The sequence below is a fragment of the Amblyomma mixtum genome, chromosome 2 (genome assembly GCF_055824585.1).
Source record: "Amblyomma mixtum isolate Tamu chromosome 2, ASM5582458v1, whole genome shotgun sequence".
In the NCBI taxonomy this organism is placed as follows: domain Eukaryota; kingdom Metazoa; phylum Arthropoda; class Arachnida; order Ixodida; family Ixodidae; genus Amblyomma; species Amblyomma mixtum.
The window spans coordinates 289,299,625-289,318,090 of record NC_143013.1 but is presented as its reverse complement, the minus strand read 5'-3'; the positions used below and the strand labels follow the sequence as shown (position 1 = coordinate 289,318,090).

General features: G+C 45.6%; 1 protein-coding gene across 1 annotated transcript in view; it reads left to right on the top strand.

Annotated features, from left to right (window-relative positions):
- Window positions 1–18,098, top strand: part of LOC149364404 (uncharacterized) — a 40,327-nt gene extending 22,229 nt beyond the window's left edge. Inside the window, exons 7-13 of the mRNA XM_089568685.1 lie at window positions 7,031–7,222; window positions 8,803–9,017; window positions 11,083–11,177; window positions 11,956–12,067; window positions 14,939–15,103; window positions 16,983–17,102; window positions 17,967–18,098. Of these exons, the coding sequence (XP_089424811.1) occupies window positions 7,031–7,222; window positions 8,803–9,017; window positions 11,083–11,177; window positions 11,956–12,067; window positions 14,939–15,103; window positions 16,983–17,102; window positions 17,967–18,098 (1,031 nt within the window). The remainder of the gene's footprint in view (window positions 1–7,030; window positions 7,223–8,802; window positions 9,018–11,082; window positions 11,178–11,955; window positions 12,068–14,938; window positions 15,104–16,982; window positions 17,103–17,966) is intronic.
- Window positions 18,099–18,466: the final 368 nt, after the last annotated feature.

Genomic DNA, 18,466 nt, shown 5'->3' with positions numbered 1-18,466 from the left:
AGTGTGGTATGGTATGGTATGGTATGGAACGGTATGATATGGTTTGGTAAAGAACGGTATTGTATGGTATGGTGTAGTATGGTGTGGTATAGTATGGTATGGCATTATATGGTATTGTATGATATAGTATAGTATGAGGTGTTTACGTCCCGAAGCTTCTCATGAGCTGTGACATACTCCGTACTGAAGGGGCGCTTCTGATCAATATCCACTACCAGAGGTGCACTTACATTAGAAGACATTACATTACATTACACTTACATTGCAAAGGCATTTGCATTTCGTGGATGGAAGCAATTGTCGGGTCGGTATTGAATCGACGGAAGATGCAGTGCGGACAGTTCTTGGCGAAAGACGACACAAGCTGAAAACTGCAGTGCTCCCCTAACGATTTTACAACGATGCAATTAAAGAACCGACAAGACAAGTCAGTTGAGTGCTTACTCGTTTAATCGGTCTTTTCCTTCGTCCTCTCTGGGCGCCTTTGTATCGTGCTGGTTCCCGCAATGAAAGTCTCGATCTCTGAGCTATTCTTATCTGAAATATCTTTTAATCTGCCGGCCACGGTGCGAGAATGAAAGCCTCTGAGCACTGTGCAATATAAACACAGATACACCAATATGGGAAGTAAAAAGGGAACAAGCGGCCCTCTAGCACACTTTCTTTTACAAAAGGGAGTGTGCTACCGGGCCGCTTGCCCCCTTTTTAGTCCTTTCTGTTTTAGAGTGATGGTGGCTAAATCCCCGGAATATAAAGAAGAAAGAACGTCTGCATCGGCCGACCGTGAGCGAGCGGTTACGGCATACAAAATACACGTCATTAAGGGCAAATATAAACGGGATGCCCATCGTCTGCATTAGGGATTCTCAGTCACCTGCATCGCTGACTGGTTTGTCGCATACGAGCCAGTGCAAATAAATACCGCTCTGGAAGATGAAACGCGATATGGAACTAAACATTAACAAATTGAAAATAATGCCTCAACCTACAGGGTCAACGCGCCTCGTTCTGTAGAGTAAATAACATTCCGATTTGGCCTAGGTATATGTGACTAATCATTCCTTCAACGTTGAACTCCTGAGTTCACACTGACCAAATGAGTAGCAACGCTAATGGCACATTAAGGTTTTGCAACGTAAGCTCATTAGAGCTTCTATTTCTTTTTAGTTGCTTCTCTGTATAACTCTTGGGTGCCGAAAACTATACTGCTTACCTTAGATACCGTAACTTTATAATGTTACTTCTGCAGTTGAAATTGTCTAGAATGATGCTATATGCTTCGCATTGTCTAACTATATTCCAACAGCCAGCATAACATCCCTGTGGTGTAGAGGCTTAGCGTGTCTTTCATCATGTCGTAAATTTTTGCCACCATTTCTTTATGAATTTCTTTCTTTCTTTTTATTTGTTGCTTAGACATTTGCCTAAGAAGGGGCTGAGGCTAAAGGCACAATGTTGCCTGACGGGGCCTCAGCCCCCTACTACATGACAAACATAAAAATTACAAAAAGTCCGGCGGGCCGGTACAAAATAGTATTGTTGATATGGAGAAAAAAAACAAAGAAAAGTAGGCACCAAAGTAAGCGTTATGCAGAGGAAAATACATACGGAAGAACATACACAGGAAAATACATACACACTCAGCAAAAAAAGACAAAAGCGCTTGACAAAATTTGCATCATAAATGTGCGATGAGTATATAAATAAGAAACAAAGTCCAAGACATACATGAAACACTACATCAAATAACAAAGTTCTACTTAAGGCTTATTCTAGCCTACTGAAAAGCAAGGCATTATGGACATATAAGCACAAACAAGAGTACATAGATGCGAACACAGAATCAGTAACTGTGAAAAAAAAATTTGACTACAACATGTTTGCATGAGAAATTTTAACGATTGCTATAGGTGACATCGCTACAGAGAAGAGCTCCTTTGCATTCATTTTTGAAAGTGGAGAAGGGTTTACTATAATTAATATTTATATCTCTTCTATTGAGAATTCCGGTAACCTGAAAAGACTATGCTTGACGACCATAATTTGTCCTTATCCTCGGTATCTCTATTTTCGGGTCTCTGATAGCGTACAAGTTTACTCTGTCGGTGGATGTGACGTACAAACGATTTTTATGTATCCATTGTAGCAACTTAAAGTAGTATACCTTATCTGCCCTCAGCATATTGTACTTTAAAAAAAGTGGATGCGTTCTTAGTTCCCTTTTCTCGCCATGATAATTTTCGCATATGCGTAACACCTTCTTCTGTAAAGTAATTAATTTTTTGTAATTAGAATCAGTTTTCGTACCCAAACTAAAATAAAATAACCTATTCTAGAATAGAATAGAGAATAATATAGTGTCTGCTTCATCCAGGATGGAATCAAGTGCTGGATTCTGTAAAGACAACCAATGACCCGTGATAAATCGGACTTAAGGCAACTAACATGGGCGTTCCAGGACAGATCACTACTGAACCATACACCCAAGAATTTTTGCTCAGTGACCTCCTCCAACAGGCTACCTTCATATCTGATGCTAATAGGGTTCTGGTCCCTAACGCTTGTGGGTTTAAAAATTACGTATTTAGATTTTGTTGTATTTAGAGTAATGCGATTGGCTTGTAGCCACCTGGAAAGTTTTAATAAGTAATCATTGACAGATTTTTCAAGGCATGTTTTTGTTGTTCCTGTAAAAAATATGTTCGTGTCGTCAGCATACATGATTAACTGAGGGAATCCTGGTATCATAGTTATATCATTCACATATATAAGAAAGAGTAAGGGCCCCAAAATTGATCCTTGAGGGACGCCGTGTTGTATCTTCATTTTACTCGAAGTGCGATCGTTTATGACTACATACTGTGACCTGTCTTTCAGGTACGTTTGCAACAACCTTAGTGCAACGCCCCGAATCCAGCAGATCTCTAGCTTTTTTATCAATATGTCATGTTGCACAGTATCGAACGCTTTCCGAAGATCTATAAATAGACCAAGGGTTAAGAGTTTCTTCTCTATGTTTTCTATAATTTTGTCTTTTATATGTATAAGAGCTTGTTCCGTAGACTTATTTGCTTGAAAACCATACTGTGCATCAGCTATTATTTTATGTTTCTGAAAAAAAACTGGTAAGTCTATCATTAATGACGCACTCAAATATTTTTGAGAATACAGTTAGAACAGAGATTGGCCGGTAGTTATTCATATTTGTTGCACCGCCCCCTTATTTGTTGCACCGCTACGGGTACTACTTTAGCTATCTTAAGGTCATCCGGAAACTCCCCAGTAAGAAGCAGTAGGTTGATTATATAGGACAACACATGACTAATATGATTTGCAACATGCTTAATTGGCAAAGCCTTTATACCGTCATCTCCAGGCGCTACGTGACTTTTCAAGCTTCCGATTATTTTGCAAATTTCAGTTGGACTGCATGGAAAAAGCGAGATAGAGCCCATTGGGCTGTTTGCATGTGTATGGCAGGACATGCTAGCAAGTGGGCCTGTATATTTCCCTGTGCTAATGAACCTAAGATTCATTTCTTCAGCAAGCTGATCATCAGACTGACGTTCGCCATCGACTGTGATATCTGTTACACAATGGCTTGAGCGCCTTTTGTTCATTAGATCGTTAACCATCTCCCATAACCTTTTATAGTCACTGCGAGCACGAAGAATTTGAGCCCGAAAGTACTCGATCTTTGCCCTTTTCAGGTCTGAGTTCAATTTGTTTCTGTAGGATTTAAATTCTTCCAGTAACTGCAGATCACGACATTTAAGAAAAGCATGAAACTTCTTGTTTTTTTCTCTTATTCGTTTAAACAAGTCCACAGTCAGCCAGGGTTTCCGCATTCTTTTTCGTTTTGTTTTATGCTCGCGCAAGGGAAAAGCTGCATCGTAGCACTGTAGCAGCCTACTCAGGAATATTTTGTAGGCGACTGTAGCACTAGTTTCCTTGTAAACGTCGTCCCAGCTTTCTTTCTCGATTAGGCTGCAAAAATGTCGCAGGCTTTGGTCATTAATTGTGCGATGCCAGCTACTTTCTTTTCTACTTCTATATTTACCAGTCACAGGGGGGCCCAAGCAGAATACTGGAAGGTGGTCACTGAGGTCGCATATCATGACACCAGCAGAAATATCCTCACAACTCATGTTGGTAACACAGATATCCAGCGACGTTGCGGTATCAATAGTCACCCTTGTAGGTGCTGTCACAACATTTGTACAAGCGTACAGGTGCATAATGTCGCGGAATTCATTTGCATTCGTGCTGTCCGATATTGTATCAATATTCACATCTCCGAGAATGTTTTAAGCGCACAAGAACACGCACACAAGAAGAGGAAACACAGGACAGGCGCTAACTTCATCTGATTTATTCGCAGGAAAGAGAGCAAATATATACATAAAAGGAGACATGCATAGTAAAGAACCACGTAGTCAGTTCACAATAAGTGCTCAAGGTACCTGTACTCTGCCTGCAAAAGATTAAAAGACTTCTCACGCACACAGTCATGCCACCTCTTCCTGATATGAAGGGGTGGAGGGACACATTTAGCAGAGCCCTGTGCGAACTGCAGAGCGTGCGAGCCGCGGCTGAAAGAAATAAAGATACTTGGCAGAGGCGGTGATAGGACGGCACGTGAACTATTAGAAGCCTTTTCATATCAGGAAGAGGGGGAATGACTGTTTCTTTACTGCGCATGTCTCCTTTTATGTATATATTTGCTCTCTTGCCTGCGAATAAATCAGATGAAGTTAGCGCCTGTCCTGTGTTTCCTCTTCTTCTGTGCGTGTTCTTGTGCGCTTAAATTCATTAAAAAAAAAAAAAAGTTACGCATCATCTAGCCGAAACAGAAGTTTTCTTAAATTTTGCAACCGATTCGTTAAATCCGCTGCAGTCAGTATTTGAATCGTGTCATATGGCTCGTTCAAAGGTATAATAGCAATGCAAATAAAAGACGAGACCCGAACGAAGGCAAGACTGCATTGCGTCTCATTCTTCATTTACGCTGTTAATTTACCTTTGAATGACATGAACCAACTACAGCAGCTTGTTTTATTGTCACCTATTTATCGTTCTTCAAGCGCCGATCACCGACAAAAACCGCTCTTGCTAACTGCCGCACAGACACCTTTTAAAAACCGTTCTTATGAAGTACGTGCACATCAAACTGCTCGATACACATTCCCACAGTTAAGGCATATTATGCGCTTTTTCTCAGATATTGTGCGCGCTTCTTTGTGATGACGTTATCTGATTGTTATTTTATTACATTCTTGGTTTTAATATTGGCGCTATGACATTGTACACCCCGTTTATACTTCAGTGTATTTTATATAATTCATTTTTGCAACTTCTATGCCGTATATTACCTGTTATAATTCACTGTCCTCTCCACTGCTTCGGCGGCAGAGCAAATGTGAAATGCACTATCGGGCTTTTTTCTCCTTCTGTTTTACTGGCAGCTGCTCCACCACGTAAGCATGCAGTCATTTTATTTTTAACTACCACTTTTTGTTTGATGAAGGCCGCTTGCTTCTGGGAAGCAGGCATTTAAATATAGGCTATTTGCACCCTTTTGCTCGTGCTTAGGTCTCGCCAAAATAATATTTGAGTAGATAATTGGGGCTCCTTATTTATTTTTAATTTATTCCTTTGTTACGAGTTTAAACTCTCATGCATTCTTTCAAGAGCATTGTACGGGATGATAATGCAGGTGGCGCATAATTAAAATGAAAGTGACATTACAGCAGAGTAGGACATTAAAATGCAACAAAACTCTTGAACATAAATCTGTGAGACGACAAAAATAGCCTAATAAACTAAAAACTGATCCCGGGAAGTACGTCATTGTGGCTAACTAAATATATTTATAACAGGAAGAAAGAAGAGTATTACTTTCGGCTCTTCATCTTTGACCATCCGCAATACAAGGAATCATCCACTCGGATGATGGTGATGATGACGATCATGATTATTAGATCCTAATGCCGCAAGAACATCTTCGTCAAAGCGCGCCATTCCTAACGTGTTTTGGTCTGCACGAGTTGTCAAAGACCCATTTTTCGGAGCATTTTACACAACAGAAGCCGAGTACCGGATCAGAGGGAACCTTTGTAGCCACTTAAAACCTGTCAGTACTCCGCATGAGAATGGAGCAGTAGGACACTCGGAAAGACGATAAGAATAGGATAAACCCGTAAGAACACAATCCTTATCATACAGCTGTCCAGGTAGAGAATGTTTCTCAGCACGTATCGAGAATTCCTTAAACAAAGTACAAGTGGCGAATGAATAATGCACTTTCGTTGCTGTCGAGTCCAGAAAATTTGAACAAACGCTTCTGTTTTGCGCGCCCACCACCACGTGTTACGTGGTGCGGGACATCGAAAATTATGGCAGGAATTTTTGAATGTTTGGTACAAATCATTTATTTCCTACGGCCAATTGAATTAGTCGATGCGAGCGCAGAAAGCATTTTAGAAGTGGTATTGTGCATCACATAGGTAGCGAAGGTAGCTCAAAAGCAGCGAGTTGACATAAGGTTAGAAGTGTCGCGCATCATTTCATCGTACTCTTTAGTCAAACACAAGTGAAAGCATACTCATCGAGTTACGCGGTGTTCGCTACTCGCAGCCGACAGATGGCGCTACTTGGGGATGTGATGTAGAGTTCCTGTATATGCTACCAATCCATCCGGATTTCGGTGCCGGCACAGTCACTCTTCCTGAGGCCCTGGGAGATAACATTGCTCGTGTGAATGAATCTGCGGTGGAAGTTAACAAAAAGCGATCAGAAGTTTGGTGGCTCAAAAGCAGCGAGGTGACATAAGGTTACAATTGTAGCATTAAAAATGTATGTAAAAAAATGGCGAAATTATAGACCTATTTAAAATACCTGTAAAGGAATACAAAAAAAAAGGCCGAGGATTATAGCAACTGCTACAACCCGTTTCAAAGGGAACGCTCCTATCTTCCATTCATCCATCGAGCATGTCCCGGAGAGCTGGCCGTGTTCTTTGCTGACGCAGCGGCGAATAACGCGACGAGCACGAGTCCTGCGGCTCTGTGCTACTACGACCCCACCATGAGCACCAAGCACAAGTTTCCCTTCACTCGGACTCAGCTGTGCGTCGAGTGTTGCTCCTACGTCGTCTACGACGGCCTCGACATCGACGCCACGGGGAGCATCCAGGAGCGGACAGGGGCCGTAACGCCGCCTGGTAAGCGCCGTGGTATTCTGCATCCGTATCAGAAACCTGACTCGAAGCGCCGCAAGCCCCCAGCAGCATTACCATAACGGCATATTACATAACAGTTTCACAGTAAAATTTTGTAATGTTTTGTATTTTAATGAACTAGCTCTAGCGGAGACTCCCTCCTGGGTAAGCCGAGTCACCGTTGGTGTAGGCTGTACAAACTAACCTCTCCCTCGTTCACCTACTGGTCAGTGAGTTATCCAGACGGGACTGAGACGAATGGGACATGTCAGAGCCCTTTGCACATAGCTGTTGCGAAATGGCTGTAGATCCGCTATCAATAAATCCGGCCGTCTTACTGGGGCCAAAACTAGGTGGTTAGCAGACTGTCACGACGCCTGTGGACAGCAAATAGACAGCGCACAGATTATAAACTTCGGAATAGTTGATAACCGCTGTGATGTCCTGCAACAAAAATCAGAAACAAATGCAGTAACCAAAACTCTAGATATATCATCATCATCATAGATATCATCATCATCACCCACCTGACTACGCCCAGTGCCGGACAAAGTCTTTTCCCATATCTATCCCATTAATAAGGCCCTGCTCGAGCAGCAGCCGCCTCATTTTTACCTCAACCTCCACCCGCTCTAACTTCTTACCACCCCCGCTACGCTTGCCTCCTCACGGAATCCAGTCCGTTACCCTTAATGAGCATCGGTTATCTTGCCGTCGCATTCCTTGCTCTGCCCACGCCCAATTCTTTTTTGATAGGTATTGTACTCCAGAAGAGAAATTAAAAGCTAAAATAAGCAGCGCATAGTAGCGTTTTTAAAGTTAATGGAGACGAACAACTATAGTTCTTGTTTCACGTTCCCGCCTGGTGTGCCTCTCCGCTAATCTCCGTGATGTGCTCGTATGAAACCGGTTGCGCAGAAATAAAGGCCTCAAGAAGGTGAGTACTTTAGGAAGTTGAACACACGGCCACTCATTAGGAAGACCAATTTATGTGGATGACTCGTAGCAACGACACCGGTGCCTGGTTTGTTTGCTGCACGAAAATAGCCACCAGGATTTTGCCTTATACCGTATGATAGTCCATGAGCCACATGGCAGGTCATCGAATTAAAAAATTACTGACGGTTTATGTGAATCATCCTACAAATATGACTCAGCATTAGTGTCCACCCCTGAGCTTGGCGGGTGGCGTGATCCAGTCCACCAATCACAGTCTGACGCGCCGTTCCCCGCTAAACTCGCCCTATGAAATCCAGCAATCACAGTATGCCACGCTGTACCTACCTTACCGCTGTCCCCACCCCCCTATTCTGATTGATGACCGGTTTCCCTTCCGCAACCTTTCGCCTCCAACCCACTCATCCTCTCTCCCTCTCCCGACTTTGAATTCGCTCCCTCAAGGTTTCAGACGCCGCCATAGATTGACACTTTCTGCGCGCATAGGAGCATTATGCTGACGCATGAAAAAACCTCTAGAGAGCTTTATCTGCTTTTGTGCTTAACTACCAAACTACTGTAACTATATATATGTGCAGTGAGCAGTAGAAGCTCGTTGGAACTAATCGTCGGCCTTGCCCTCGCAGTGGACGGCATCGCCGACTGGCTGGCGCTGAAGCAGACGGCTCACCTGAAAGTGCTGGCCGGTCTGCGGTTCGCGGCACTTCCGCAGTTCACGACGGCGGCGGACCCAATCGTAGTGGGGCTCATCAACACCCTGCGCACCAGCTACACCGGATGGGATGGTGCCGTGTTCACCAAGCCGCTCGGGGACGTGGCAAAGGAGACAGTCCTTTACGAGGCAAGGAGTGCGGCGCAGGCAGTGCGCGTGTTACTAGTGAATGCTACTAGCCGCATACAACTCAAGAACAAAGCGGCAGATGCCCCTCAAAGGAGCCCCTCCAGCCAATGGCGTCGATCGATTCTCCACATCTCCTCCTTCACCGATCCCCGTGGACCTACCAGGGTGAAATCGCATGGGGTGGGGAGATTAATGGGGATTAACCCATTGTCTGGAGAGCCTCTTTGAGGGTCATCTGCTGCTTCGTTCTTGAGTTGTATCCGACGCCTGAAGACTTTTCACAACACTGTACTACCGGTCAGCTTTCTGTGGCACTGCATCAGAGGCTATGACCAGGAAAAGGAAGGAAGTGGGCCTTTCTCCTCGTGTGTGGTGAGTGGGCTACCTCACTACTAGCGACCCCGCACCGTCTCTCCAGCCTCCCTCCGAGCGTCTGACGAGACCGCGGAACTTCCGCCAGCACCCAGGGAATACTCGGCCATACTACAAAACTATAGAGGCAGAAGAAAGCGTTATCCCCCGCCGCATAAATCTCTCAGCAGAGAGGAAGCTGTCACTTGGAGGCAATTACAAACATGCTCTTTCCCAAACCTACATATACTAAACAAAATGCACCCTACGATATACGCGGACAAATGTCCCTGGTGCGACGAAAAACCTACTCTATACCACTTCACATGGGCCTGCCAAAACATAGACGTGGTCCCCAAAATACAAAACCCGAGTGCGGAGCAGTGGGAGACTGCTGTGCAGCGACCGCTGTGAAGACCAACAAGGTCTGGTACAGCGAGCTCAACGGTCGGCAGTGGCCAGCGGAGCCCTGGACTGAGGCCAACCGACCATTGGTTAGAGGAGGACGACTTCTACAGAGAAGGCTCCTGGGGATAGAACCGAGACGTCTCTGAAGATGCCCCCAAACCGCAGGAAAAAGCATTAGTGAAAATAAAGTTTTTCCTTCCTTCCTTCCAGCCTCCCCCTCTTCACCCCTCCGCACCCATAGATCGAACAATGAACAATCCACACCCCACGGAGCGGGGACAAAGACCAGTCGTCTTCCCTTTCCTTTCTGGCCTCTGCTGTAGTGCCACAGAACATTGACCTGGAGTATAGACATCCTGTACATATGTTATTGTGTATATAGAATACTTGCGTACATTGCCTCTCTCCTCGCTATCATTTCTGGCTTTCCCCTCACCTCTTTCATTCCACTTCTCCAGTCTGTCAACTACCCTTTATTTTTGCGCTGCCCCAGCTCAAGTGCTCCCACTAGCGATGGCAGATCCCGGGACTAGCAAAAATCTTTCCTTTTAATTATTATTTTAATAAAACACTGCTAATATAGACACGGAGAGTACCAAGACGCAGACACACGGACAACGACAAGGAACAAACACTTGGGTGGACTAGCAACTGTAATCACTAAACAATGAAAAAGGAATACTAGTTGTTGGCGAAGGAATACTATAGTCGGATACAACTCAAGCTCGCAATGAAGCATCGCCCACATTCAGGCGAATAGAACTCCTCCGTGCGTAGTCCACTGTTTAATTATTTGCTACCTAAACAAGAAGGTAACCACGAGACAAAATTGTAAGCTCAATAAATGTGATGCTTGCATCTTATTTGATACAGTCAAACATTACAAACTAATTTAATTCACTGTTGTTAGTCAGCAGAATAATGCTGGGCGCCGCAAACCATCGCCCATAGCTACTAAATGCTGTTTTTTTTTTTTAGGTTTTATCCAACTATAGACATGCATCATACACGTTATAGCTATGCATTTGTGGCGAAAGTGCCTGATGCCACTGTTTATGCGTTCTTTTGACATACGATCACACTTCTTATACTCACTCTCTTCACGCATCATTCATTCGCTCTTGCGATCGCTCACTCACTCACTCGCTAATTAGTTCACTTCGTCCCTTCATCTTTGACGCGATCCCGCAATCACATTATCGCTTCTGTGGAGTTGCACGATATAAGTGACAAAGAGGGCAGCTATCGCGGCTCGCACTCCCTAGGCACGGGAAATGATACGGACTCCTGTGTCGTACGTTTGTAGGCGCTACACAAAGACGTCGCCAACAAGGGCTTCAAGATATGGGCTCACGTACTGCCAGCCTCCATCGAATCTTACGACTGGACCTCCTTTGGCGGGTTAGTAGCGGCTGATTTGCCTCTACTCACTTTGAGGTGTCGCCTCACTCACAGTGCTCTGAACGAAGAGCGCGAGGAATGAAGCGCGATCGTCCTAATCAATTAAAAAAAAAATAACTTTGCAATCTGAGATGAGCCAGTGTTGCCATATTTACTACTCCTCAGCACCAAATTAACGCTTCCTGCTGCTTCCATCGGGGAATATTATGGCACCCAGCTTTGGTACAAATAGCGCCAGGGCAAACTGAAGACACAACACTGAAAACAAAGTATAGTGGATTGTTTACTGGGAGATTTTAACGCCCCGAATTGACTCAAGCTATGAGGGACGCCGTAGTGGAGGGTTCTTGGTTAAATAGACTCTATGGGTTCCCTTAACGTTCGTTGACGCTGCACTCCACACGGGTTTTAATTCGCTTCCGTCGAAATACGCCCCCCCCCCCCCCCCGTGATCGGGATCGAACCCACGACCTTGCGGTCAGCAGGATACAAAGTACACGGGACAGGAGGCGGGACGGAAGAGACCATCTACTCTGAATCCTGTAGCGAACCCCAGGTGGTCGAAATTTCCGGAGCCCTCCAATACGGTGTCTCTCATAGCCTTAGTCGCTTTGGGACGTTAAACCCCATAAACCAACCAACCAACCAACCTTCAGTTTGCTTCGTCAAATTCTATATGGCAGCATGTGTAGCATTCAAGCCAACAGCATTCTTCATTAAATTTGTTCTGCTGACAGCAGGCACTCCTGACACCTTTTGTTTTATGTTCATACCTCAGTGACTTGGACGCCATCGTTGTGGAGACTCACAACTTCGTGGTCCAAGGAAGAGCCTACCCACCTTGTATGTACGAGTCGGGCGGCAACATCAACGCGCTCAACAAAAACCTGGTGCGTGCAGCAAGCTCATCGTTCTCGTTCTGCTCGCGCCATCTCGCGTGCATTCCCGCCATGTCTTGGCTTATTTATTTTATTTATTTTTATTTATTTACAATACTGCCAGTCTCAGTAAGAGACCGTAGCAGGTGGGCATCAGTACAATATAGAGTACAATACAGATAAATTACAAGCAGATCAACAAAAATGAGAACTCTTACATAAGTGTTATATAACTGCTAGTAGGCAGGTTAGCAAACAATAACTTGAAAATTCAGAACTGAAACAAAAAGAAATCAAGTACAGCAGGAGTCGTTCATTCCAGCAAGCATGCTAGTATGTGAAGTATTTTACAATATAAACTAGAAGAAAGCGAAAAAGAAGGTAACGGGTGGCAATAGGCATGCAATCATCCTTAAAGATAACATGTCAAGAAATATCAATAAGTAGCTGTTCGGCAGTATCTGGTAAAATGTAGGACTATTGATACTTTACTGATTCTTGTTGCATTCTACTAATCTTGAGCTGAAGGAAGATAGTGAGTCCGACATGGTAATCGATGGATCGAGCTGATTCCATTCGCTGATGGCTAAAGGAAAGAAAGAATGCTTGAGTGTGTTCGTTCGGCGTGAGTATTCAGTCAGCGTGTGCGCATTCTTGTGCCGGGATTGCCGTGACTGTGAGAAGGATGCATATTTAGACACGTCTATACTGTATGTGTTGTGTAATAATTGATATAAAAACTTCAAGCGGGATTCTTTTGCCCTAGATAATAGTGATGGAAGGCCAGATGATGCTGCAAGATCGGTAGGGGAGTCAGAGGGTTTGTATTTGTTATGAATGAACCTTAAAGCTTTTCGTTGCACTCTCTCAAGCCGAGTGAAGTTAGTGATAGAATGCGGGAACCATTGCGTTAGCATTATAACGGTCTCTGCAAGCGTAAATGGCGACCGCTGTCATGTTTGACACGTGACGTGATGCGAACCTTGTGACGTCATCACAACCTGCCCATCGGCTTGTGGGCAAGCTACCCACCGTGGCAGGCAGCCGTTAAATTAATGATTGGTCGCGAGAAGTTGCTCAGGAAGAGCAACTGAACTTCACAAGCACCACCGGTGGCTGTGTTTGAAACAGCCACCTGCCGGGGCTGTGGCGCATCGTTTAACCGCTGCACCACTGCGCAAGGAGTGTTACGAGGACTCTCAGAGATCTATGATACAAAAGCGGAGAATAACGAAATCCGCATGTATGGGCCTTAACCCATTAAGGTTACCGCGTCCTACCCTGTAGGCTGGGCAACAACAGAATCAGCAGTAACAGGAAATGCTAACGCATTCGAATGATCCACCGAGAACAGCTTGAGAAGTTATAGCAAACAGATCAGTTGAGTGCAAAGCAGACTCCTGTAAGTTGCTTACACTGCTGAAAAGCAGCGCGATGTTGCCATTCAATGCCGTTAACTAATGGCTCATTCCTATCGGCGATCCGGAGGAGCTCTCCGAATCCGCGAAGGAGCACGATACCCGTAGCGGTCCAATCAGAACTCAGTATCAGGATCCAAATAGTCCGTTGAAACACGTTCTTCGGTTTCGCAAAACAAGAAAAATTGCTCCGTATCGTCGACTGGAATATGTCATAACTCACTAATATGTCACACTTGTGCGCTTGGAGCCCTTGTATAACTTTTCTAGCGCAAAAAGCAAACTAGACAGCCTAGATGGCGCACCAAGACTTTGCGAAAACGACCAATTTCCTTGCTCGTCGCACACGTGGGATAAGATTGTTTTATTTGTTCTAAATTATTAGCAGGGCTGGGACAAACATTCGGTGTGCACACATGGATGTGTTGCGCAGTGGATGACGTTATAGTCGAAAACCTATTACTGGGCTTCACAAAGGCATAATGTGCATGGCCTCTCCGGTGGTGTACCGGCGATACCAAAATGATGATCAGCGCACTTTATAGTTTTTGTTTGTCTGATGGCTGGACACGCGGCTTTTTAACGCATGCATACTGTATACGTATATACCTGCCTCTCAACGTCTACGGAGACCAGCCTAAAATTGCATTTACTTCTACGGAGTGGACATCCGAGCCATTTGCAAACATATTTACGATTCATAAAGTCAACCCTTGTCTGCACACTCTGTGAACCTGTCACTCAAGTTAGCAAACAGCGAGAAAGAAGCAACACACGAAGAAAAATCATCTACAGAGCGCAGATCAGTATTTGTCCACTAGTTTTTTTAGCTACTGTCCAACTCGTGTGCCAGCAGCTCGTGCTCTCCATTTTTTATTTAATCCTTTTCTAAGACAAATGCATACCAAGCAGCCCAACTAGACTTTCTACTGAAGCTAGGAACTACGTTAAACAGGCGCAGCAATGCAGTAATTTTGCCAATCGTGCCTCCTGAAATGCAGCGCCCTGCGTGAGCAAATCGCCGCGAATGCTGCGCGCACAGGAAGGCTGTAGAAGCGCTTTGCGAGAGATGGCGGACAGTTGAGACTGTCGCATTTTACAGCGAAAACTGTTAAAGGCGTGTTTCCCGGCTATGCGGCGTCGGCGTCCTATAGCAGCGCGCCTCGTTTATTGGTCAGCATGCAGCTTCATCACGCGTTACGCCACCGCAACGCGCTACGCTGACTGATCCTCATGTTGTGACTTCATGCATGACGTCCCTGTAATGTACCATGGCAACGCACCACGCTGAGTGATTCGTACACAGTGATGTCATGAGTGACGAAACAGTGACGTCATGCACATTCTACCTAAAGAGAAGACCAATAGCGAATAAACGACAATATATTCACCGCAGCAAATAGCTGTTGCTAAACCTCACTTTACAAAGGTAACTGTTCTGCGAGTTTCTCTATTTTTTCTACAGGTGGACGTCCTCAACCTCATCCTGGGCCCCGCACCGCACTTGAGCAGCAAGTTGGTGCCCACCGTGTCGACAGTGGGCAAAAAATACGTTTTCGCCGACCCAGCCAAGGAAGACATGGGCGACCTGGTTGTCAAATCGACGCCCGACGACGTGCCCCTCGTCGTGGTACGTACTACCACGTCGCGTGTACAAACCTCGTGACGATCGACTGGCATAGGAACATGCGCTAACTTGGTCCGGACCACGTCAGGACGTAACATGTGGCGGCCATTTTCTTCCTTTCAAGAGAAGCTCAATTTCGCAGCATGGATTTTGTGAGCGTCTTCCCCTCGCGTCCCACCGCAGCGATCTGATCAACTGTGCACTCTAGTACGTCTCCGCTGTGCTTGACCTCTCTCTTTCTCTCTCCCTCGCACACGCACACGCGCACTCACGCACGCACGCACACACACACACGCACGCACGCACGCACGCACGCACACACACACGCACACACCCACGCACACATCCATGCGCACACACACTGTGTGTAAAGTTTAATTAGAGGAGAACGCAGGAGAATCCGCTCTTGTAGAGAGTTTTAGCTTGGCAAGAACGTACAGGTGAGGTAAAATACTACGAAGCAAGCTTCAGCGTTTCAAATTTTCTCGCCAGTTCTGTAGAGAAGATATGATGGCTAACGCACCAGCCTACTTCCTAATTTTCTCAAGGTAAGGTGCAGCAAGAGTTCGATCGCCGATGCACGCTCCGTAATATTATGGCCGGGACTGTACGCGTCTGTACATTGTGGACTGGCCTGGTGTTGTGCACATGCGCGACGGCGTGTTCGTCCCTGCGCGTGGCATCATGCCGGTCCGCTGTAGTACGTACAGAATGTACGCTAATACACCTGCGCTATGCTAAAACTCTATTATCGCATGCAGCGCGGCATACTAGTTTTCACTGCAGTGACACAGTGAGGCGTGAATTTGTACGTGGAATCACAGCAATGCACGAGGAGTGGCACTGCTTCGAGAAAAATATGTTTTCCTATCCGCAGTATAGGTTCTGAGAGTCTAGGCAATATCGGAATAATCCCAGCCCTCAGAAAACGTAGCTAGTCCTAGTGGTGTCTGCCAAGTAAGCCTCGGTTACTCTGTTATGTACGCAACGCCGAACATAACTGAAACAGCGTTTTTGAACATAACTGAAACAGCTCTTAGGGGAATTTAGGGGACCGTGAGTGTACGCGGTTTTGGTGGTGGAGCTCGAGCCTTTGAAGAAAGAAGCCTGAGATGGGGAAAATAAACAACTTCAGCGTTGTGTTAAAACTCTTCCTACGCTGCCGGCTGCATATCAATTGTTCTTCGCTTTTGCGTGCTATATTTTTGCAAAATCTCTCTCTAGCCACTTATTTTTCTGCTATACCTGCAAGTTTGCTACGCCTGCCTGCAGTGCCCGTATAGGGGCAAATGCGTGACTGATGAGATTATAGCTTGAAGGAAACATGGATCACCAAGCCTGTTTTTGTGGCCTAGTCGGAAACACTGCAGCTCAGCACTTTATACATTTTCCACCCCACCTCGTTCACTAAATGACATTCTGCGCCGTCAGCCACGTAAAGAATGTCGCATATACGAAATTTCAGTAAGTAACCATATAATCCACATTTTTCACAAGGCCGCCGTGCACATGCGCGCATCTTCAACCCCAGCTCCACTGGTTCAAAATAAAACCGCCAGCTCCTATACTGCGCATGCGAAGTTCATGTTAGTGACAGGTGCCTGCGACAGATGGCGGCAGCTGTCAGGCACACACACCTGCCACTTCGCAGGCTCAGCTGCCTCCTCGTGGAACCAGATCGCACCTGTGTCTGCCACGTGTATTTGCTTTCAACCAGTAGTAAACGAGTTATCACCACTCCCCACGGGGCGCCACATCTTGTGAAAAGGGCGGATTCAAAGGGGCGTAAGGTGGCTTCGTGCTCACTGGAATTGCAGCACGCGAATATCTAAACCGCCGGGTTCAGAGTCTGACGTAAACGCTACTTTCTTCCATTGCACAGTTTTGCCAAGAACTGGCATCGTGGACGTTGAAGTGGGAAAATAATACGAAATGTGATACGGCCTCCAACAGCAAGCATGAATGGATTGGCTTCGAAAGCGCGAGGTCTGTCGTCCTTAAGGTACGTCAACGCCAACGTGTATGAACGACCGTTCTGTGATAACGGTGCGCAGTAATCAAGTTAAATGGAGGAGGAGCACGATTTAGGAGGAGCACGAAGGAACGCGTAACTGAACGATGGTTACCGTGGAAGGAACTGGAGGACGGTGTGGCGAGGGCGGAGGGTGTTTACCATGGAAGGAGAAGGGTTATTGTAAAAGCAAGCATGGCCGAAAGTAGGCTATTGTGGAAATAGGAGGCATGTCGAGAGCGGAGACATGTGCCACTCTACCTCTACGGCATCTGCTACAAAACTCACCGCCCAATGTGAGGCTCCTGATTGTAGAGGAGTGCTAGTCTAAGAACGAGTATGACTGAAAAAAATGGTGTCCAACTGGTACATATATGCATGTCGCTCTCAAATTCTTGACTTCAATATATCGCGAAATTAAAATGCCTCAACTTCTGTCATTCAATCTCGTGTTACACCATGGTAACCGACCTGTGAGATGCTTTGTTTGGTTTTTCCAGTACCCAGCTATGAACAGAGCTGTGATGCTCTCGCACACTCAGCCGTCCTGATTCTCGAGTTGTTTTTTTTAATGTTTTTTGTATCTGTGATAGCTCAATTCTGTCCCCAGCATAACCGCTTCATTTTTCTCTTCCATCGATCCTCTAATCCCGTCTTACTCGCTTCCAGTTTCTCAAAACTAACTGCATCTTAACTGTAACGTAGCTACCCACCGAGCGTTGGTCCCTTAACCTTGGCTTTTATAGCTGAGCGTAATTCACTGCGTCTTTACGTAAACTCTGTTGGCACAGCTGCTATGGCGATTAGGTCTCAACGTGGTGTCTTGCTTGCGTGAAACTCCAACCTTTCTCGCAGACAGAACTCGTCAAAAAGAAACACCTGATGGGCCTCGCTGTGCTCAACGTAGAGCAGGATGACCTGGCCGCCTGCAGCCAGGACACGTCGTACCTTCTCAGCGCCGTGCACCGGGGCCTCACCACCGGCTGAGAACCGGCGCGGCCGGCGTTTAAGAACAGTTCCTCCGGAGTGACCTCATGATCACTTTGAAGACTTTTTAGATAAAAGTTCTTCCTTCCGCCGAGAAATAAGACACAGAAAACTTTCGTCATGCACAACGCGAGTAAAATACTACGCAAAGTGTCGGAAGTCGCTCTTATTTCCAGGTATTGCGTGAACTGCTTCTGTACGCACGCTTATTTATGACCGGTATGCAGTTACTGCGAACATAATACCGAGAGTTACTATTAAATTTGCTCTCCATTTTTGTGCAAAGTTCCCCGTACTGTACCTACTCACCTAACACCAGTCGCACCCTTTGTAGACTGTAGGTGACATTCGCTAAGTACTGTACCTAC